General features: G+C 39.3%; 1 protein-coding gene across 7 annotated transcripts in view; it reads left to right on the top strand.

Annotated features, from left to right (window-relative positions):
* AP2A2 (adaptor related protein complex 2 subunit alpha 2) overlaps positions 1 to 23,887 on the top strand; it is a 98,677-nt gene that overhangs the window by 62,243 nt on the left and 12,547 nt on the right. Inside the window, exons 7-19 of one of the 7 annotated variants that reach the window (XM_054027980.1) lie at positions 1,285 to 1,393; positions 1,620 to 1,770; positions 3,263 to 3,431; positions 4,593 to 4,730; positions 6,015 to 6,197; positions 9,059 to 9,156; positions 9,347 to 9,578; positions 13,106 to 13,279; positions 15,014 to 15,163; positions 17,790 to 17,953; positions 20,236 to 20,313; positions 21,097 to 21,179; positions 21,804 to 21,893. In XM_054027980.1, the coding sequence (XP_053883955.1) occupies positions 1,285 to 1,393; positions 1,620 to 1,770; positions 3,263 to 3,431; positions 4,593 to 4,730; positions 6,015 to 6,197; positions 9,059 to 9,156; positions 9,347 to 9,578; positions 13,106 to 13,279; positions 15,014 to 15,163; positions 17,790 to 17,953; positions 20,236 to 20,313; positions 21,097 to 21,179; positions 21,804 to 21,893 (1,819 nt within the window). The remainder of the gene's footprint in view (positions 1 to 1,284; positions 1,394 to 1,619; positions 1,771 to 3,262; positions 3,432 to 4,592; positions 4,731 to 6,014; positions 6,198 to 9,058; positions 9,157 to 9,346; positions 9,579 to 13,105; positions 13,280 to 15,013; positions 15,164 to 17,789; positions 17,954 to 20,235; positions 20,314 to 21,096; positions 21,180 to 21,803; positions 21,894 to 23,887) is intronic. The other 6 variants (XM_054027981.1, XM_054027982.1, XM_054027983.1 and 3 more) reach the window with 6 other exon arrangements.

Below are 23,887 nucleotides of genomic sequence, written 5' to 3' on the forward strand. Positions count from 1 at the left end.
TATTTTGTGTTTATTCCCTGAGGGTTTTACACAAGATCAGGCAGTACTGTGAAAAGATATTAATAGTACCAGTGTAGCAGAGACAGTTTTGGTTCACTGAGATACACAATCTGTTTGCTACCTAAGATCATTGCCTCTGATTCCAGACCTTGTGTTACCAAACAAAAGGTCAATTTTGCACCAGATCTGAATTCCCTCTGTTTCCCAGCCTTGCTATTGGATGGCGAATGAACCTAGAGAAATCTTGTTCTACATAGGTTCAAAATATTTTGATAAACAGTAGAAAAGATCCTGCAGTACAAACTTTTGTGGCAAAATGGATGAGATTTTCACCTTGGTATTAGAGGTCGTGAACTCCACAAGGCACTTCTGTATCTGATTATTGAGGGCTTCTGATTTTTTGGTTTTAATCGATGAATACTGATAAAACACCACAAATGCAAAAAAAGAAAAAGAAAGCAATTGGTGTTTATCCAGTAATCACCAGAAAAATACAAAAAATGTTTACTTGTATCTGTGGTTTTGTCTACACAGAGCAGTAATGTGGACGTCTAATGTGTTGTGCATTCATTAGTCTGTGTAGACCCTGCTGGTATGCACTAAAGGTTATCTAGTACATTTTAACATAATTCTGTTTTAAATAGTACTACTTTAAAGTAGACTAGGGAACATTTCAAGGATTACTCTATATACAAAGAGAGAGCCCTGAAAAACCTGAATTTTGAATAACTAAAATAACCTCAAAATTGCCAAAAATCACTCTCCCAAAATGAAATTAATAAATCCTGAGAAAGAGAAGCCCTGCTGATTTTTTTGCAGTATCAATCTGAAGCATATGAGTCTATCAAGGGTTCACTTTGCCACTGTCTGCACCATCCGCTGGTGGATGGGTGCGTGATTTTTTTTTTCTCACTCATCTGTTTGTTTTTGAACAAACACTTCTCAGTCTTTATTAAATTAGGTTTCTTTAGTCCTATAAAACTAAATATAAGACATTTCTAATTGGCGGAGTTATTGATTACTGATATTGATACCACTGATATTCTTCAGTGTCTTATTTAAGTATATTGTATTTGCACATTAATCTTTACTAGGTGATTTGTTCAGCCTATTAAAAATGAAACTTATACTTTGCCTTTATATACTACTAAAATTTGTTATGTCTAATTGTAAGTTCATTTACACATTGTATTGGTACTTAAAATGAATAGTGAACATTTTCATAATGTCAGATCATCTTATGAACTCCTGTCATTCAGATGCTGATTATTTGTGTTTTTACAGATTGTGACATCTGCATCAACCGATCTCCAGGATTATACCTATTATTTTGTCCCTGCTCCTTGGTTGTCTGTAAAGCTTTTGAGGTTGTTACAGTGCTATCCACCTCCAGGTAATGGGGTAAAGAATCGTATTCGTTGCCAACACTGTTCCATGCAATGTAGGGAGTCTTCTAATTCCACCCTTATGCTCATAGAGTTCTTCTGTAAATTTAAGTGCTGACACCAACAATATTCTTCTGAATTGGGGAATAACGTCATCTGAAGGCAAGGACGGGTATTTAATCAGTAGTGTTGAGCAAAATGAAGTTGTCCAACAATTTGTCTTGTTTCCTCCAGAAGATGCTGCGGTACGTGGTCGTCTCACCGAATGCCTGGAAACTATCCTTAACAAAGCTCAAGAGCCCCCAAAATCTAAGAAAGTGCAACACTCAAATGCTAAGAATGCTGTGCTATTTGAGGCAATAAGCTTAATTATACACCATGACAGGTGAGTCTACTACTTGTAGAGCAATGCTTAAGGCTACCATGCTTGACATTGTCCTTAACATTAATTTACCTTCTAATAAAATTCAGTTTCATTTTCTATTACCATCTCCTGAAAATTACTAGCTTTAACCTGCTATTTTATGATAACTCTCTCAGTTTAGATTTTAAAGAGTACAGTTGAACCCAGGTCACTTGAAAGAATATACACAAAGGACACATGAAATATATAAAATCATATTCATTGAGCAAGAGTATAGCTTTCTCCTCATGTAAATGTGTACCTGTAGGGTTATCTTGTAAACTTGAAAAAATAAAATTATTTTTGCAGTCCACTCAGTTTGATGTTAGACTTACGCTTAAGCTGACATGCTCACTTGCTTGAGAACGGTTTTGACTTCAAAATGGGCCATCATTTTAGCTTTTGCTTCTGCTTCTTATTCGCATTTGAACAATGTATAACCATAACTCTGCTGAAAAACACTATTCAGTTTGTAGAAGCTGAGTCTGTATTTTCCATAGTGGAAGCAAAGTCTTATATTCACCTTTTTAGCTGTCTTTGCTGCTGCAAAAATGCTAAAATTCCAAGCAACTGCAGCAGGTCTACTATTTCTGAGTCCTAGTATAGATGAAAATCCATTCTAATAACACGTAATTGCAAGAATATCTATATGGAGTCTTCACTGTATATGCTATATATATTTAATTTCTTCCGTCAATTTCAGGTACTTAATTTGTACTTAATTTAAAAACTGAATAACTGCTTGGGGGCCAACAAGGCTTCAGACAATCGGGGCTGGGCTGTATCTTGGATAAACTTCTTTATTTGGCAATAAAACTACATTGTTTCTGCTTTAATACCAAGATGTATCTATCAGGGTTATGCTTTGATGGTGGCCTGAGCAGCCCTGTGTAGCCTCCTGGGATCCTGTGTTCCATATTTACTCACCATCACAATAAAATACAGGTTTGATATTTTTTAATGTGGAAACTGCACAGGATGTATCCATGAAGGAGGAAAACTGTTTTTAATCATCTGGTAGTGAATGGGAGGAGGAATGTATCTGTGTGAGCCCTGCATTCATCTGCATAATGCAGGGAATTACATGCCTCAGTTGGGGGCAGCTGGACATACTTCGATTGGAACAATACTTGTGGCTACTGAATGTTGCACCAGATAATTGATTGTTTTGATGTTTGAGAAATAGCCCCTGAATTGGTGGATCTGGGCCCTGTTTCTAGTCTTAACCCACTTCTATAATCTAGAGAGAGGCTATGAATGTTTACACTATCTGAAAACTTAATTATCTCCTGCAGTACATAGGTATGCACTATCTCTGTAGGGACACTTAAGTAGTTTCAGTTTAATTCTTATTCCTTTATAATAAAGCCAATTCTGATGTGCACTACTCTTGTGGAGTAATTACCTAGTGTTCTTATAATGTTTTTCTAATTTGTTGCTTTTTCCCTTTCACTTTCTCTCCTGTTCTGTGCAGCGAGCCAAACCTGCTAGTCCGTGCCTGTAACCAACTAGGTCAGTTCTTGCAGCACCGGGAAACTAATCTGCGTTATCTAGCACTGGAAAGCATGTGCACGCTTGCCAGCTCTGAATTTTCCCATGAAGCAGTGAAAACTCATATAGAAACAGTTATCAATGCATTGAAGGTAAATATCAAGCGTTTAAAAATTCTGGCATATGTTCTGCATCCGTTTTGAATCTGTTGCTCTTGTGCTAAGCTCATCAATGTTCTTACTTCTCAGAGTGGTCGTGTCATGAGTTTTCTTACTTAAGCCACATGATAATAACATTCAGATGTCAGGAGACAAGACTTGAAAAGGAAGGAAACAGTAGTCTGTACTGTACATTCTTGCAGGTTTTTATCAGTGGACGGATGTTTGAACAGCAGTTGTTCCTAGAGTAGTGGGGTTTGAGGCACAATTGCAATTCAGACATCCACTGATTAAAAACCCGCTAATGAATTTAACACAAGGGCAACAGATTCAAAACACAGTACAGAACTGGTTTTTATCAGATATCTTGATTTCTTCAGTGTTTTTTGTCCAGTAGCACCTCTGAAGTATATTAATAATTTTCTCCTAGATTCATAAGGTGGGCTACATGCCCTAGTTTGTCACAGCAAGTACCCTTAATGCATTTAACTGCAACTTCCATTAATGCTGAATATGTCTGATTTAAAACCTCCAGATAGCTAGTTAATTTCCCTCTTGTTCTGACAACTTGACAATCTTAGTAATGCTTATTAATGTCCCATAAGGTGGCAAATGCTTCGTTCTGTACAAAAAGGTAATAGGCCAAAAGGGTTAAATGGGCCAGTACTATCTCTGCATTACTTGGTAGGGTACTAGTTTGATATGTCATTTTATACTAAGTGCCTTTCCTGTTCTCCAGGCACTTCTACAAATTTTAAAATATACAGTAGAAAAACAAAGTGCACTAACTGTGAAATAACTTTTACACAATGACTCTTGCTCAAAATAAATAAATAGGCCTCAGCTAATCCCTTTCCTAGATGCATCATCGAGGTCAGAATGAAGCAAGGAGCTTGTATTACTGGAAATACAGTGTACTCCTATGTTCTTGGTTGCAGAATGAACTTGCATAGTACCTCTGCGTAGGAATAACACAGATAACTGTGGCAATTGTTACAGTCAATCTTTAACAGTAATTCAGTGTTCAATATGGAAGCTCTTCAGAAAATTACAGAAATTGCAAATGGGAACTGAAGTAATTTTGGATTCTCTTGCCTGTCACATGATTTTCCATAGAACTTTTGCTTTGAGTGAACATTATGGCTTCTCTTACAGACTGAAAGGGATGTGAGTGTAAGACAAAGAGCAGTAGACCTCCTGTATGCCATGTGTGACCGAAGCAATGCCCAGCAGATTGTCGCCGAAATGCTAAATTACTTGGAGACTGCTGATTATTCCATTAGAGAAGAAATTGTGAGTTATTTGTGTCCCCCTTTGCCAATCTCAGTTAGCCTGTGTTGGAAAACACAACAGGCTGTTGGATGTTGTGCAATCGCTCTCTATTAAAGATATTTTCAAGGTAGCAAAAATTTAAAAAATGTGATCTGGAAGGTGGTTGTAGTCTAATAATTTAGCTTTTTATTGTTAGAATTATGTGTGGTGTCCTTGGGAGGAGGAGTGATATTAAAAATGAAACTTTATTCTCAAATTCTGGATGGCGCAGAACTACATACTGTACTGTCAAATTTCTTTCAGTGGCCTCAAGAGTTGTATTTGTTAGATTAGTGTTAAATTGTACAATGTACAGCAGAACTCTAGTTTGTTTAAAAACTTAGTGTGATTAAATCAAAGTGCTGATTTGTATAGTATGTCTGTATGTAATACTCTAATTGTTGCAAAACCTAGAAGTGTCTTTCAATCCCGAGTACTTCTTGGAAATCAATACTTTATATGAGGTGAGAGTTAAAGTGGAGGAGAAGTGCTCAGGTATATTTTCTTGGCACCCTAACCATGCTGGGAAGATTTGAGTGAAGATTAGTAATTGAAAAGTCTATTCTTTGGTACTTGATGTAGTATTAAATATTGGCCCCCAGAACCCACTTAACAGCTATAACCCTTTAAGGCTTTACCCAGGGTATGAGCATGTTTTATATGCCGGTAATCTGGGAATATTTTTTCCTCTGTACAACTGCAACAAATTGAGTTCTCTGATCAAGAGTCCTTAATTGGCTGGTTTAAATTGATCAAAGATCTCGCTTCTTGTACTCTCCTATTCTGTCAGCAACCTGGATTAATTTATTTAATTATACAGCTCAAGGATACCATAGTCTGCTTTAACTTGTTTACTCTTCTTTCAAGAAATGCTGTTATATATACCTCATCTAGATTGGGGTATATCCAGCTGTCTCCAGACTGCTGTGCGTATAACAAATGCGCTCTGACTTTCAGATACACAGGTCTTAAATGGTTCAAATCTTATTAACTTATTTCTCTACATTGTTTGGCCTGCCTTTACTAAGGGCCCAAGTGTATATTCAGGCAAAACTGACACTAACATCAATAAGAGTTTTATTTGAGCAAGGATTTCTGGAACCCTGTCATTAGATACTGTGTTTTCTACATTCCTCCTTGACTTAACACTTATTTCAGTGAACAGCGCTTCACAGTAACTTCTTGGCTTGGATCATGCCTTTTAGCTAAGGATACCCATTCATTGTAGATTTCTTTAGATTTACTTCAGTTTTTTGTTTTGCTCAGGTGCTGAAGGTTGCAATTCTAGCTGAGAAGTATGCAGTGGATTATACCTGGTATGTGGATACAATCTTGAATTTGATTCGTATTGCCGGGGACTACGTCAGTGAAGAGGTGTGGTACAGAGTTATTCAGATTGTGATTAACAGAGATGATGTGCAAGGATATGCAGCAAAGACAGTCTTTGAGGTAAGAATGACAGTTTTTATAGTTCCAAGTTAGAAAGACCCTATGTTTCTGAATGGAAGTGCAAACTGCACACAATATTATCTAATTAAAAACCATATTCTCATTAGCCATTCCCATGATATGTTGATGGCAATTAAATAGCAGGGCTTGAAAGAGAAGAATGACTTCAGTTGCGCACTGCTGAACCTTTGTGTCTTGAATCAGTGGCTAGTGTTGCCAGAGACCAAAATCAGTGGGAAACCTCTATTTCTGATTTGGTTTTCCCCTGGTTTTCATAGGTAATGCCACAAGACCTGGAGGATTTGTTACTTCGAAAGCTTCTATTTTCAAAGTGGGTTTTACAAATACCTTTCTGGTGATATTGATAGTCCATGCTCTTTAATCGAAGTACATAGTACTTCTGAAGGTATTTTATAAAGGTTATATCGAGTAAAAGTGAGACTTTATCAAGTTTAAAACAAACAGCTGATTTCCTCCATTATATTAGATCGGGGCGGGCAAACTTTTTGGCCTGAGGGCTGCATTGGGTTTCAGAAATTGTATGGAGGGCCAGTTAGCGGAGGCTGTGCCTCCCCAAACAGCCAGGCGTGGCCTGGCCCCTGCCCCATCCAACCCCACCCACGTTCCCTGACCACCTCTGGAATCCCCACCCCTGACTGCCCCCCGCTGCCCCATCCAACCCCTCCTATCATTCCTGAATGCCCCCCGCTGCCCCATCCAACCCCTCCTCTCATTCCTGAATGTCCCCCTTCTCCCCCCGGGACCCCTGCCCCATCCAACCACCCCTTCTCCCTGACTGCCCCCAGAACCACTGCCCCTGACTGCCCCCTGCCACCCCATCCAACCCCCCCCTCTCCTTCCTGCCCCGCAGGACCCCTTCCCCCATTCAACCCCCGTTTCCTGTCCTCTGACCACCACGCCCCCTGACCACCACCCCGAACTCCCCTGTCTTTTATCCAACCTCCCCCTCCCCCCCCGCCCCCTTACCACACTGCCTGGAGCGCTGGTGGCGTTACAGCCGTGCTGCCCAGCTGGAGCCAGCCACACACCACAGAGCACCAGGTTAGGCCGGGCACTGCCCGGCTGCCCAGAGCATTGCGCCAGCGGCGTGGCGCGCTGAGGCTGCAGGCGAGGGAGGAACAGCAGGGGAGGGGCCAGGGGCTAGCCTCCCAGGCCAAGAGCTCAGGGGCTGGGCAGGAAGGTCCCGCAGGCCAGATGTGGCCTGTGGGCCGTAGTTTGCCCACCTCTGTATTAGATGGTATCAACTTCTTATCCCTTTTTTACATACTGTCAGATCACCCATACAGAAATGTGTTGAATTGCTTTTTTGGTTTTCAGAAACGTTGTATTCATTGTTGTACCTCACCTATTCCATTCTATGATAGTGGAGTAAGGGACACAGCATTAGGGTGCTGCCTGCTTGGAAGCAAGGCGACAGTCATGAACTTGCACCTCAGATTACATATACCGCAGACAGATGTCTCGCAGCTTTCTTTGCCTCCTCAGCTTATAAGCATAGAGTCTTCACATTCTTTCCTGCTGTCTTCCTCCTGCATCTCCTTCTATTCTTGCTGTCCTGTCGGGGCTCCATGAAATTATGGAAAAAATAAACAAAGAAGAAATGGAGGCAGCTTCCAGCATGGGGGCTGAGCACCACCCCTTCGTGCAGACTGTTGTATCAGATACTGTAGCTCTCACCTCCTGGTGAGTGTTGAGATGAGATGCTGAAATGGCAGTTATGATTTCACTGGCTCTGTAGTGACTCAGTTGCTACTGGATTTTAAACCTGATGAGCTTAGTGGTTACCCCACACTCCCAGTGGACATTGCCTGAGATTCCAGACTTGTTGTTTCTCGGACCTGTGGCTCTGGCAACCACCTTTTGGCTTTGGCTTGCCTCACGCTTAGTCTCAGATCTGGAAGATCTTCATCACTTGCTGTGACACCAGGGATGCTGCTGCCTTGTCTCGCTAAATCCAGTATGCTGGGACTTCATAGTTGAATTTCAAGAACAATCTCAAAGACCCTTAATGCATTCAGTGATACCTTAATGGGATGACTCTCCTCCTGCAGGTTCTGATGGGTGTCCTGTTTGAGTTCTGCCTTATTGCTGTGACCTTGTCCAAATGAGGTAGTTGAACTTTCCCATTTCTTCTTGCCCACCTTTCTTTCCAGAAAGATGGATTTTCAGCATCCTTGGGGATTCATTCCAAAGAGGAATACTGGATTCCCCCTTTACAAACTAGTATATTCACCCTTATCCCTATGAGACAATGCTGCTCTTGTTTGGATATTGAGCATGTTCTCGAGTTCAGAAGAAGCTGAGCAACTGTTTCAAGGCTGTAACAAGGGAAAGGTTACAGATGAATTTAATATTTTTAGGTGAGTCTGAGGTCGCACTTAAGCTGGTATGCCTCATCCTGTGTTTTAGAGGCCATTTAGCTAGGGAAGCCTTCATTCACAGATGAGAACTTTCACAATTTTTTAGCTCCTTCTTCCCAGTAGGTGGCACCATAGAACACTATCCTATAATTCACTGTTGTAGGATGGGAGAACAGGAAATTAACAGAATTACCAGTCAATAACTTTTCCTTGCTCCATTGCTATTTCTTTTGTATGTACTGCTTACATATGCATGTTCCACTTTCTACACATAGGAGATAAGGTGACCTGGCAGCTCTTTGCAAACCCGTGCAAGTGTTTTGTGGTTCACGCTTGAGGACCTTTTCCCTAAAAGTTGCAGAATAATGTAGCATCACTATAGTGCTATTGTCTAAAGTAGAATAATACAGTCTTTCTTTTGGTCATTGATCCTTGATTAAATTCTTTGTCCAGTGGTTTTGACTGAATGGTCTTTTACAGGCCCTTCAGGCACCAGCATGCCATGAAAATCTGGTAAAAGTAGGTGGCTACATCCTGGGAGAATTTGGAAATCTAATAGCTGGTGACCCAAGATCCAGGTAAGAACACCTTCTAAAACAGACCACTTAAAATACTATAATTGTTTATCATGGAATCTTATAGTGAATTCTTCTGGCTCTCTCAAATATTACGGTCACATACAGCTGAGTGTTTAACTGTTGTTATTAATTAATGCATATGTATTATGATATCAGGAAAACTGAACAAACTGTATTTTTTTCCCTTAAGTCCTCTGATTCAATTCAACTTGCTGCATTCCAAGTTTCATCTGTGTAGTGTTCCCACCCGTGCACTGCTTCTGTCTACCTACATCAAGTTTGTGAACCTATTTCCAGAAATCAAAACTACCATTCAAGATGTACTGCGCAGTGATAGTCAGCTGAAGAATGCTGATGTTGAACTACAGCAGAGAGCCGTTGAATACCTGAGGCTCAGCACCATTGCTAGTACGGATATCTTGGTAGGTACATAGAGTTAAATATGGAAAAGTCTTTGCAAGTGGTTGACTATCAAATACAATTCTAAGTCCTCTGTCTGGGCAGGATTCTACTTAAATGTTTTAGTGGATGTTGCTTAGTAAATGGACTTCCCAGAACTTTAAGATGAAGTTAAGGTTGCCCAGTACTGTCTTATGCTATTCTAGACCATCGAGTTCTGCTACATTCCAAACTTCTGAAAATCAAAAAATGAACAGATAAGGTATAATGCAAATATAAATTTCTGAAATAGAATAGAGTTAAGATGCATGCCACTCTGACAACCCAGCTTTAACTCTGCTCCTTGGATCTGGCAGGAGTCATTGGAATGGTTCGCTAAGAGCGGAGCTATAGTAGGTAGACTTGAAGGGGCTATGCTAAAGTGTCATTGTGTTATGTTCCACTGATGTGAATTGCAGCATTTATCTGCATGTACTCCAGCAGTGTTCATTGTTAGGTGTAGCTGTTTTGAATAGTGGAGGGATTAGTTGGAGCAGGTTGACAGAGCTGCTACGTTAAGATGGAGAGCTGCATATGCATTTGAGGAGTAAAGTATGACTCTTCTCAGATTTGAGATCTTTAGGTTGTGTCACTAATGGTGCACAGAAGTTTTGTCATGGGGATTGTCAGCAGTCTGGTGACATACAAGTCTCCAGGACGAAGTGAGATATAAGTGAAGGCAATGTCTGTGATATCCTCATGACAAAGGTGAAGGAGTGGTAATATTTAGCAAGTCTGGGGTGATTTGTGGGGAGTGACCTCTGTATGAGTGCAGGCGAGGTGTAGATAGCTCTTGTTTTGCTATGCTTGATCTAAACCAGAGTTTTGCCTCAGCAAAGAGAAGGTGTTAAACTTTGTCTTGGGGCAGGTCTTCACTACGGGGGGGGGGGGGGGGTCGATTTAAGATACGCAAATTCAGCTACCCGAATAGCGTAGCTGAATTCGACGTATCGGAGCCGACTTACCCCGCTGTGAGGACGGCGGCAAAATCGACCTCCGTGGCTCCCCGTCGACGGCGCTTACTCCCACCTCCGCTGGTGGAGTAAGAGCGTCGATACGGGGATCGATTGTCGCGTCCCGATGAGACGCGCTAATTCGATCCCCGAGAGAGCAATTTCTACCCCCCGATTCAGGCGGGTAGTGTAGACCTAGCCTTGGAGTGCTTATGATTTGTTCCCAGACTGTTGGGTAACATCTCTAAGGGTATAGTGGTGGTACGTGTTGAGGCATTACTCAGAGTTAATGATAGTTTGCAGGGGTGGTGTATACCTTAACTCTGTGTGTTTCTTAATTTTCAGAGCTTTTAGTGTAGCTGAACTTGATGTCCTACAATGGCCCGAGGCTGCGCCAGGCAACCTTAATGCTGTGTCAAAGTTTTTAGGCAGATAAATTCCTTCCCCTCCTCCCCCGCCCCCTTTTGTTTCTGCTCTGTCAACATTTTTGAGCTCCTAAAGAGTAACAGTTAGAGGCACGGAATTTCACTGAAGGATCATAGTAAAAAATATTTTCGGAAACTCAATTTTTCATCAAAGTGCTAGACATTGAACTGGGTTTAGAAATCAGTGTTTGGATGATTCCTTACATTAAGGGGTGGTCTACACTGAAAAGTTACATCAGCATAGCAACCTCTCTCAGGGGTGTGAAAAACCCACGTCCTGAGAGATGCAATTAAGCCAGCCTAATCCCCTGGTGTAGACAGTGCTAGGTCAATAGATGAATTCTTCCGTTACCTAGCGACTGCCTCTTGGGGAGGTGGATTACCTGCAGAAGAAGGTCTCAAACTGGGGGCATGGAATCTATTCTTTGGGGGTATGGGGTGCAAAACCACTAAGCCTTCAGAAAGAAGCAACTGGAGAGCGGTGGCTGCTGGCCGGGTATGCAGCTCTGAAGGCAACGCCACTGCCAGCAGCAGCACAAAAGTAAAGGTGGCAATGCCATAGCATGCCACCCTTTTCTGTGCTGCTGCTGGCAGTGGTGCTGCCTTCACAACTGGGCACCTGGCCGGCAGTCACCACTCTCCACTCTGCCTTCAGAGCTGGGCAGCCATATATGTACTTGTGTGGTGGGAGATGTTACAAGCACAAAGAAGGGGGGCGCGATCAAATAAGTTAGAGAACCACTGATCCTACCACTGATCCTACAGCAATGGGAGAACTCTCATTTCTGTAAAAAGCAACAGAGGGTCCTGTGGCACCTTTAAGACTAACAGAAGTATTGGGAGCATAAGCTTTCGTGGGTAAGAACCTCACTTCTTCAGATGCCCATTTCTGTAGTAAGTGTCTGCACTGGAGTACTACAGTGGCGCAGCTGTGTCACTGCAGCATTTGAGTGTAGATGTGACCTAAGGGATTTCTGTGTTGGTGTGTGCTAGCCCCTCAATAGTTATGTCAGAGCACAGTCCTAATGGATAAAGGTTGTTAAAAGGGTAGAGCCCCTGCATTGCTTCAACACCCCTTGCACGTTCCACCTCACAGCTTCAACCCACCCCATCATACTCCCTTGCTCTACACCAAAAGAGTTAAGAAATCTGAATGTTAGCGTGGCTGTGTATTAGGAAGCTGTTGAGCAAATATCCAGTGATGACTTGCCTTTGATCGCAGTGGATTGAGGAGCATAAGTCATGATGATTACATTACTCCAAATGCTTACTGCACAGTCTTTATCTTCTATATCACTAGTGCTTATTTCATTGACTGCTTCTAAAGTAAAATCAGAATCTGTATGTGGATTTTGGAGCACTTTAAAATATTTTAAACCAGAACAAAACTTCAAAAAGGAGCCTCCATAAAACGCAGGCAAAGAACAATTAACTTAAGTGTAACATTCTCCAAAAACTTCCACAAATTAGGACTTGAACTCTCAGTGCATGAGTGTTGCTTAGATTCAGTATCCATAGCATGTCACCTTGAGCCACCCAATTACTGTCACAACAGACAGCCTGCAAACCCTCTAGTCTTGCTGCATGTGTTGTATTTCACTGTTTTGTCAGTTTAGGTCAACTTGACCTGGAGCTCTAAACTTATTAACTCTCAATACTGCTACTCCAAAGGCACAGGGGTGCTCTGAACTACTGAGACAAATCCCAAGGGGTGATATCAGTTTGGGAAGGATCAAATCCAGGATATTTTATAAATGTGATGTTTTTTTTTTTTAAGGGGATTGCATCTCAGGAATCGTTTATTCAAATGACCCTAAATTTGGATCACAAACCCTACTGTGCATCCCCATGAGGCTCAGCAAATAAATCAGTCGGCGTATGGCTTTAAAGCACTTAATTCTTTTAAACCGTAAGCAACTCTCAACCTTAACTATAGCAGAGCTATTGCTCTGCCATAATGTGCTGCTGACTGTTGTGTAGGTGATTGATTTCTGTACTCTGACGCAAGAAGCAATGCTATAGTGGTGTATCCTTTGAAAGGTTGGGATGATGTTCTGTTTTCTTGCAAGTGTCTACCTGTCTGAAGACACATGTGTTGTACTGAAAACTAATATTAGCTTATTTCATGGCAAGGCAACTGTGCTAGAAGAAATGCCTCCATTTCCAGAGAGGGAGTCATCCATTCTGGCTAAGCTGAAGAAGAAGAAAGGCCCTGGCACAGTTACTGACCTAGAAGAGATCAAAAAGGAGAGGAACTCTGATGTGAATGGAGGCACTGAATCCACCCCTGTTAATGCCAGTACTGTGGTATGTTTCTTTAAGTAATTCTACCATTTGTGATAACCAATCTAATACCAATTATTATGATTTTCTAGGAGGGAAATGCAGAGATTCCTTACATTTTGCTTGTTCAGTGACTTGTATTGTACATTCACTGTTTCTTAAATTTGAGGCTCCTGATGTTTGTATAAAGTAGCTGGAAAAGCTGTATTTTAATTCTAAAGGTGAGGGAAGTAGTGGGTAGAATTTGCAGAAGTTGAAGTCTGTGAGGGGCCAAATTAGACCAAGACTGTGTGCTTTTGATAATCTGTGTATAGTTAAACATATTTTAACAGTTTCAAAGTAACATTTTGAAAAGAAAAGGTTGACATTTTCTCATTCGTGGGATAAATTTTGGACAAAGTGTGTTTGAATAATCAACTTCATTAACAGTCTAAGAAGCTGATTATCTGTGATGTAGTTCTGTGAAACATTTTAAGCTAGATGTTCTAATTTTCTCTAGTACAGACTGACTTTTACCGGTTTATTTTTCTGTTTCAAAGCATTCAGGACACTGCTGGACTTTTTTGTACTTAATGTAATCTAACATGGATGTACTTTAAATTGATTTAACCCTTACTTATATTAATTTATATAAAGTCATAACTTGGATTAAATTGGTGCACATTTTAAGTTTAAACAACATCAATCCTGGGCTTTTCCTGATCTGTATCTACCAATTATGCTGAATTGCAAGGTGGTTTTGTGCTGCAGTGCTGTCTACTCGACTAACTAAGATGAGATTCATTATCTCTTTTGACTAAAAGCAAAACCAAAATTTGTAACTATTAGGATTAATTTTCTATTTTTTTTTAACAGTCTATTCTTAGTCTTGTAACGCATTCTGTGCCCATCTTTTTAATTGCTTCTCCTTTTAGACTTAGTGAAGATACTATGCTTTCCCTATTGAACTCTCATAGTGAATGGTACAACTCCACTATATTTGAAAGTTAGTGATCCAAGTTTTCCATCCCAAGATGATGATGTCCTCCATTTTCTTCTGAATGGATATTAAGCCAACTTTCTTGTATACTGTTTCTTCCACCATGCAGTGTTTCATACTGAATTGTTAGGGAGGAGTGCCTGGGAGAGGGTAGGGAGAGGTTCCAAACAACATCTTTCTAATCAACTAACTTCAGTTTATACTGCTCTACCCATAGAAGAGCTTCACTTATTTCTTATTGCATAGAAATATAGACTGAGGCGGAACCTGTTACCTTCTGAAACACTTTTGGTGTGATTCTAGTTTAGACATAAATAAGTGTCTGCACCTAACTTAAGTGTGAAGAATCAGGGGGTAGCCGTGTTAGTCTGTATCCACAAAAACAACAAGGAGTCTGGTGGCACCTTAAAGACTGACAGATTTATTTGGGGATAAGCCTTCGTGGGTAAAAAACCCCAATTCTTCAGATGCCTGGAGTGAAAATTACAGATACAGGCATAGATGTGCCAGTATATCTATGCCTGTATCTGTAATTTCACTCCATGCATCTGAAGAATTGGGGTTTTTTATCCACGAAGGCTTATCCCCAAATAAATCTGTCAGTCTTTAAGGTGCCACCAGACTCCTTGTTGTTTTAACTTAAGTGTGTAATAGCAAATCTGCTCCTTCAGTTCTGATACTTGGATGCATAGGTTAAGCACGTGAATAGTGGCGCACACACAATTCTTGGTTTTGTTGCTGATTACTTGATTTTTTTTTTTTTCTGCATACTGTTGAAGGCCTTGCCTGATTCTCCACTTCAGGGCTCACTGGCTGAACTAGTTACTGGGCCCAGACCTCGCCCTTCTCGTCTGAATTCTTCTCGTTTAGCCATCCACAATCTTCAGACAGGAGTTCCTTGTTTGTTTAAAGGATTCTTCACTTCTGAGGTCTTTTAATTAGTCCTGTTGCAGGCATGAAGTCTTAAAACTTTTTGCTTTTTGGTGCTTGCAGTTATTCATGACAAAGCCTGCACTACTTTGGGAAGTAGTTTGGGAGTGAATTATTAACATGCATGCAAATTTCAGTTTAAATATCCAGTTGTCTTAAACACTGATATACAGTCAACTAAGAAATTCAAACTTTTTAAATTGTTTCTAAATCCTCCTGTTGCTGTAATTTCTCATGTTCCCCTGCTCTCCATTATCTGATAGATGTCGCTATACTTTCCTGGGTTTCCCTCATAGTTACTCTGCAAATACTAGAAATGTCACCAAACTAGACTCCATCCCATTCAAGACCTTCTGTTCTCTTGCAGGGTGAAATTTGCACAATAGTTTAAAACCTTGGCGTTGCTAGGCTACCTCTATTGTTTGGTAATTGCAATTTCCTTTTGACATAAGTGCATTTGGATATTTCAGAATTCCTAGTAAGTCAGGATCTTACTCTGTTGTCTTTATTTTTTTTTCCATTAGTATATACCTAATACTAATTTACAGTCACTTGCTGCTTTTCTTCCCTGGGTAAGGGAAGTAATAAACATTTAACCCAAGCCAATAAATGCTTTGCGTGCGTGTCTTTAGCATAGCATTGATATTAATTTTTCTGTTGATCATGTTAATTCCCTTCAAATTTTAACATGATGATGGGGTTTTTTTGTCTTTAAAGAAAAGCAATAACATGGAAATTTCCCCTTAACTTTGTCTTTATGTATAATGGGAGTTTAATTTGCAGCACACTTCTTCAACAAATTCGCTTTTCAAAGTGGATTTAGAAGACCCCTTGTGACCACAGATATATATTGGCCTTGATTTTTTTTTTTTAAATATATTTTTGAGGGGTGGTACCCAACGTAAGATGCTTGTCCTAACATAATTCTCAAAATGAGAGACACACTCAAACTGAGGCACCTTTAAGATGTCTCAACTTGGGCACCCCAAATCACGGGTCACTGCTGAAAATTTTGACCATCAGTGATGATGAAGGGTATGAGAAGTGTTGTCAATACTGTATATATGTGGTAAGGTTGAAGTTTTTAATTGTATTAAACTAGATGGACCCAAAGAGAAGTTGTTGGTTGGTTCTCCACTGCACCCAGGCTCTGCTCAGGAGACTGACAGCAAGTCTGTCCTAGCTTGCTGATTCTCAGCTGCCAAGCCCCAACATAAATTAAACCTGCAGGGGGCAGCATAGACTTAGGCTGCTGGTGAAAGACCAAGGATCTTATTCCAATGTAGAATTGGGTACAGTGGTGCCTTGTTCAACCATGCCATCTCCCATGCTGCACCCTTGACATCCACCGTACCTCCCATTATGCAGGAAGGGGTATGGTTCCAGCACAAAGGTGGTAGAGCTGCCAGTGTAGAGGGAAATCTCAATGCAGATCTTTAGCTGCTTCAGGTTTGCTTTGTGAACCAGAGAATCTGTCCCAAATAACCATTACTGATTTTAAAAATGGTCACTTTTAAATGCTTGTGGCTTTTTTGAACTTTACAGTGGAATCACTTAAAACTTTAGAAAAAAAATAAATCTAGTTCTGTTTAGCACATCTTGTAAAGTTCTACAAGAAGGAAAATATTTCCTTTCCAAATAAGTGTAATAAGGCCCCAATTTAACTTTCATTATAATCATCACTATAGAATCACAACTTGCATACCTGTACACATTGTGACTGGGAGTTTATATAAGTAAATTGTCCCTATATGTCCACTTATTAATATCTTGCTTTTCTAGGAGAGAGTTAAGTACCTTTCCCTCGATCTCCTTCCCTTTTGAGGATGAGGGAAAATTCCCAACCAACAGTCCAAGAAATATAAGTTCCTCAAACTTTTAATGCCAGATTCTCCATCCACTGGAACTCCTCGTTCATTTTACTTCCTTGCAACTTAAGTGTTGGTGCTCTGCTTGTTTTGGGAAATCTTGTACTAGATTTTATTTCCTTTCTTAACCAACTTTAATTTAGGAGCACTCTGGTTTCTGGCTTATTAGTCTCAATACTTCTCTTTTGAGTGTGTGCATGGCTTCAGAACTTAACATTCAGGTATATGAACAAAAAGCTATGTTTTGTTAAAAGGAAAGGGTTTTTAATATTCAGGAAAACATCAATTTTAGGCATCTGGGTTTGTCAAAATGTCCTGAAATGTAGGTTTACACAATAGTCTGTCATGTTGGGACACAAAAGTATTTTTGGATTAGAGTTGTGTAAAGTTGGACTTTGCAAAATAGTACAGATTAACCTGTACTGCTTTTAATGTTCAAAGGTGAAGGAGGGAGATAACTTAACACACCCTAGTTCTTCTTGATATCTGGTTTACAACTGGCTTTATGGGAAGGTAAAATCTAGTTATGGGAAACTAGTAGTTTTTTGGCTATAAAACTACCTGTCTGAGGCCATTTAAAGGGCAAGGTGATAGCCACATGTGGAAGATATCTTTATTTCCTACAGACAAAACTATTTTAAAAATCTGAGCCAGTCTTTATTTGGGAGCGGGGGATGAGGCACAGTTGTGTTTGGGCTTTGTATTAGTATATATGAATTAAATGCAACTTTAAAGTGTTCCATTTTATCTTCTACAGTCTACTCCTTCTCCATCAGCAGACCTTCTGGGCCTCGGTGCAGCTCCTCTCACCAGCTCTGCTCCTCCCTCTTCCTCTACTGGCAGTTTGCTGGTGGATGTATTTTCAGACTCTGCTTCTGTGGTTGCACCTCTTGCTCCTGGCTCTGAAGATAATTTTGCAAGGTAGTTAAAATAATTCTCACCTGAGTTGGGAGTAGGTGGTGCCTCTTATCTTCCACCTTTTCTACCCTACCCTTATGAAGAGTACAAACAGCTGAAACTTCCCCCCTGAAGAACAACATAGCTTTGTCAGTCCTACTTAATGTCATGTGAAGGGAATTCATATACTGATATCACCTAAGGGCAAGCCTAAAGCGTGTTATTTTATGCTTAATATCCAGATTATATTGAGTACAGTAAGACTTAAATGCAATGATAAGGTTAGTGGATAATTTTGGGCCTGGCCATAAACGATTTCTGTTATTGCTTTCAGTTTTAGGTGCATAAGGTAAGCTGTTCTTCCATGCATTTCAATATCAGGCTGTAGGTATTAATGTATTAGTTTGTAGTAGTGAACTGTTATTTCACATTTTGGATTATCTAGCCTAAATTGAATAGAATTCCTTTCTTATTCCTATGCCATGCAGGACTCTAGCGTTTGTGTCCTTGCATCTGTAACAAATCACCGTTGTTGGGCCGGGGTGGGTAGGTTATTGCTAATTTGTCTCTCTGTGACAGCAGATCTCCTAGAGCTATTAAACATAGTCTGTCCAAATGCATTAAACCAGTCACAGACCTGAAGGCATATTTAATTTGGCTTTTATATATTGTTTATGACCTAACTACAGTCAATGGCCTCACTGTGAAGAAGCAAAAATAACTTTAAACAATGTCCCTTGTATTTAAAAGTACATATTATCCTACATTCCAGCGTACCTTTTTAATTCAATGATCAGTAACTGCTTTTATTGATGGTTACCAGCATTTTAGGTGAAGTTCTCAATATAAAGCTTTTAGGCACTGTTCACAAGACATTAAATTCTTGGGTGTCAGTGTAAATATCATGAGAGGATCCATCTTACTGCTAGCTTTTTCTAGCCGAATTCTAGCATGTTAGCAGAGCTAATATTAAATAGAATATGTAACCTGAATCTCTTGTCATTGAACACTTAACTATATTCAAATGTTTTTCAGCTAAGACTGCCTAGTCGACCAGGGTTTTTTTTGTTGTTGGTTGGTTTTTTTTTTTTTTTTAAATTCCCACTGTGTCAAACCTCTGCTTAGAACATCTACTAAACAAGATTTAATACTACTCTGGACCAAGTCTTTAAAGTAATGAAGGGCAGCTAAGCCGTTGCAGTATACAGCAGTCATGCTTTGTGTGTTCCTACTTCCCTATTAAGTATAGGGATAACTATGTGCTCCAGCACAGCTCTGTAAAATTGCCAGGGGAAAGTACCGGCTCAGGCACGATCTACTTGCCTGCAGTTTGCTATGGTTGAAAAATTTCATCCTAAAACATTTCATTCTTGCAAGATAGTGGATTGTATTAAAGACAAATTTTAAGTGGCTCATACATGGTAACCTTTAGTGTGTGGCAGTAAAGTTAAATCATGTTTTAGAGCTGGCATCTGCTGTACCTCTTCTCTGTCCTTTCTCTTCATTTTTAGTGTTAGGCTACTAGTTCAGGAGTGATCTACAGGGGTGAAGCATTAATGCTTTATATGTGGACATTTGCTGCAGAAAAATGACTAGCATTGCTGACCCCTACCCTGTTTGCAGTCGTTGCATTTGGTAAAGTGCTTGTTTAAGGTAGTTACTACCTAAGCGTCTTCTACAGTAACCTCTGCCACTTTTCCATAAGTAGTAAGGTGGGATTAAGGAGGAAATCTGTTACTTGGTTAAGGGATGTTCTGGACAGTCTACCAGCGTATTTACTGTTGCATAATTGTTTTAAATTGTTTTGGCAATGCTTGTTCTTTCATTCAAGCAGTGCAGTTTTTTTCGAGTTTGAGAAAAGCAGAAATGTAACTAGAAATGCTATCCGTGGCAATGAGGACCTGGCATCCGTATGCAGACTAATGGAAGTTAATGGGCGTTCTTAAATATGGACTTAATCCAAATTTTTTGCACAATGGTGCCTGGACTTAGATGTCTAAAAAGGATTTAGAGGCCTAAAGTGGTATGATTTTAAGTGCTGAACATTTCCACTCTCATTGAAATCAGTGGGGACTGCAGGTGTTCAGCCCCTCTGAAAAATCCAGTTGCTTAGATTGCTAAAGTAATTTAGGTACCTAACTCCAGGTGTCTTAGTTCAAAAATGTAGGCCTTGGTGTGTCATATCCCAAAGTGCTGTTCTGAGGGAGGAAATAAAGGAAATGACTAAGCTCTCTTTTTTTTACTAACTTATAACTCTTGCCATCTCTATTGCTACCTCCTTTCTTCCTTTGTGCTGCTTGAATTAGCCCTGACCTGGCTTCATCTGAGGTAGTTTCTGAGGAACCAGCTGATACTGTGCATGATGCTGATGAGCTTATTCACAAGTAAGCAATACTAAAATCTTGCAAAAATGGCAACTTCCAGAGCATTATCACAAAATAATCAAAAATCACAAAGCAAAGGATTAAACTAAGTATTAACCCACTATTTTTCAAAGTGGCCAGTGTTTTTTCTAGACATGCAGTAAGACTGGTAATGCACAGAGCTGGTTATAGATGCTGTGTTGTATATGCTGTATACTCATTCACAACTTTGCCAGTGCAGCACAGCGCTCACCTGCAATACCACATGCTGCTCTAAAACTAGGCCTCTCCTCATCAGTGTTAGTTGTATGCCACATTTTGCAATCATTTGGGGTTGAGAACAAATGTAACTGGTGATTAGGTAGGCATAGCCAAGAGTATTGGTATTGCAAGTGCACTTTGTTCAAGTGCTTAGTAGGTGAAACACTGAATTGAAGTTCATTAATCCACTAGATTAATGCTGTATTGAAAAATCTGTTGCCTGGTACTTATATAGCATGTCTGTGTGTCTTGGTTTCCTCCGTATTTTCATTTTAAACATAACATTGAAATAAACTTGAATAGTTAAAATAATGATCATTACGAGGAAGGTGTGGGCTATAATATAAATTCATTTCATTAAGTTTACAATTTTTCTGTTGTCTGTCCTTTTTACTGACTACTTCAAGGCACCTGGGCCCACAATTCTCTTCTTTATGCTGTCCACAAGACTTTTAAGTTCTGTGGCTTTGATTGCTTTGTAATAATTTGTCTTGTAGTTAAAATATAAACTCTTACCTTTCAAATGTGCCTATCTTTCTCTAGGTTTGTATGTAAAAATAATGGAGTTTTGTTTGAAAATCAGCTGCTACAGATTGGACTGAAATCTGAATTTCGACAAAACTTGGGTAAGACCAATAGTTTTATGTTTTGAATAGATCTGGTAGTTAACATGGTGTTAACTTCCTTGTTGTATCAACAGCAGTGTCAGAACAGAATTGGGAATAAACCTTGTTAGTTAAAAATGGTTATTTTGTTAATTTACTGGTGACAAATTTTCTAAACATCTAAAAGTGGATCAGATTTGAGGCCTAACCTAGTTAAGGAACCCTTTTTGTGGTGTTGGTGGAAAACAGTTGTCTTAGGCTGTTGCGAAGACATAGTCTGTCAGCAAAACTTGTGTCAGTCAGGGGTGTGAATATTCCACACCCCCCCCTCGCCCCACCGTGACATAAATTACACCAACATAAGTGCTCATGCATGTGACTTCTCCCGCCAATATAGCTTCTGCCACTCGCAGAGATGGGGTTTTTTTATGCTGACAGGAGCGCTCTCTCCCGTCGGCATAGAGCATCTTCACCAGATGCACTGCAGCAAGACAGCTGTATCTGTACAGCTGCACTGCTGAAATGATGTACATATAGACCTAGCCTTAGACTCTTGCTCCAAATGTAGTCAGTGTACTTACATAATGTTATATGGGCTATACTTGAGGATTTTATAATTAAATGTTTTTACCTATTTCTTTCCAGGTCGGATGTTTATATTTTATGGTAACAAGACTTCCACTCAGTTCTTGAATTTTACTCCAACACTAATTTGTTCAGATGAACTTCAGTCAAATATCCTTGATTTAATTGCTCCGCCTTATATGCAAGTAGTAGTGTATGCACCTGATCATTACATATATCAAATGCAAAAATAAATAGTACTAAAGAAATACTTTGGCTAATGCAATGGCTGCTAGATTCAAGGGCTGATACGTCACAAGATGAGGAAGTTGTCACTTCTTTGTCTTAAAAATACAACCTTTTGGTGTCCATGTAGAAAAATTAATTTAGCAAAATCTATGGCTCTAGAAAAAATGCTACATATAGTAGTATTGTGTAGGATTTGTATAGGCATATCTTACTGTTGTGAGACGTTACCTAATACATTTTTGACAAGATACATGGTATTGTATGGGCAAAGTTGCAAAGTACCAGCTTCCAGGAGAAAAAAGGGAGCATATTAAAATCAGGTATTTGATTAATTTACCACAGAGCTATTATCTATTGCCAAGTTTAGTTTAGGTCTCTCTGCTGGTACTAAAGTTGAAATGGTTTTAACTCTTTGGTACCAAGAGAGTTAATTAAAATTCAATCACAAAATACACTGTGAGTTAAAAGGGAATAAGTCAAATTAGACAAATGCAAACTAAATGAGAACTTTTCAGCTATGCAAGCTAATGTGGAGAGATTATTCACTGCTCTTTAAAATATTTGTTGCACTACCAAAACAATCACTTTTAAGCGGTTAGTAAAAGTCTAGCTATGGATTTTGAATATACTTGATAGTATCAAAGAAAATAAGGACGCTTTATTAAAAATTCCATTAATATAGCATGTGGTAAAGTAATCAATTTACTACATCACAACATTGCTTGGTTAGTTTGCTGAAGTCAACTTAGAAGCTACAAGAAATGTAGTTAAGCCTTTGGTTACTAACTAAAGATCTTGATGCTAAAATATATATTTTTGGCAGGCAAACTCTTCAAAAATGTGGTTGTGATGAAACCTCTTCCTTGTTCCGAAATGGTTAGATTAACTTTCTGACTCGTTCCTTGCTTTCCCCATGAATTGAAAATATTTGTTTTGCTCGGTCTAGCTTTTCTAAGTGGTAACTTTCATTGTATCCACAAGCATAAGTGGTCTCAGTGGAACAGTTCATAAATCCTTTAAAAAAATGAATGGAATTTTAACTATAGAGTTTAGCTGATAAGGCCTAGTCCATGTACTATATAGTATTTTACAAACATTAACATAAGTACAATTTCAGTGTTGCGTCTTAATGACCTACCACTATTACAAGTAATGCCTAAAATTACTAAACTGAAAGATTATATGGAGAGTTTTTTTTCCAAATTACTTTGCACCCTTGACATCACTATAAGGTTAATTGACTATGGTGAAACAGTAAGTTTCCATTGTTCTTGTGAGCCTGTGTGGTAATGAATGGGAGGGGCAACAAATAAAACAAAAATTAAGACTTTTCTTTTAAATGATTGCTGGTCCTCTTAGTGCCATGTGTTGTGAAAGCAATAGGGAAATCAGAGACATCTCGAACTTTAGAATAAATTGAAACAAGTCCATGGTATTAACATTAGTCCCAGCAAATATATTACAAAATAAAATTTAAATTTTGTTGGATAAAAGCTTCATAACATACTTATGAGTCTGCCTTTTCTCTCATATAGAAAGACAATATGGTACAATTTTTAGTTCTTTGTTGAAAAATTTTCAGGCAGATGAAGAGTACTGTGCATTAGTAGAGTCATATTAGTAAAAACGAATAAATAAAATAATAAAGAATAAATGCATATTAGTAAAGACTGAATAGCTGTATGAGAAATGCAAAGAAATTGGACAGTTGGATAAAGAGAATAACATGAGATGTATCAAAAGATAAGAACCTTCAATTAAAGAAAAAAGGTGACCAATACCACTGTAAAGGACAAAAATGGACGATATTTGACAGACCCTAAAGACAAGAACGAGAGACGGTGAGAATGTATCAAGGAACTATATCGTGGTGATAGGCCTGAAAAAGCTTAGCTAGAGATTAATTAAATACATCA

Source organism: Malaclemys terrapin, chromosome 4 (assembly GCF_027887155.1).
Source record: "Malaclemys terrapin pileata isolate rMalTer1 chromosome 4, rMalTer1.hap1, whole genome shotgun sequence".
Taxonomy (NCBI): Eukaryota; Metazoa; Chordata; order Testudines; family Emydidae; genus Malaclemys; species Malaclemys terrapin.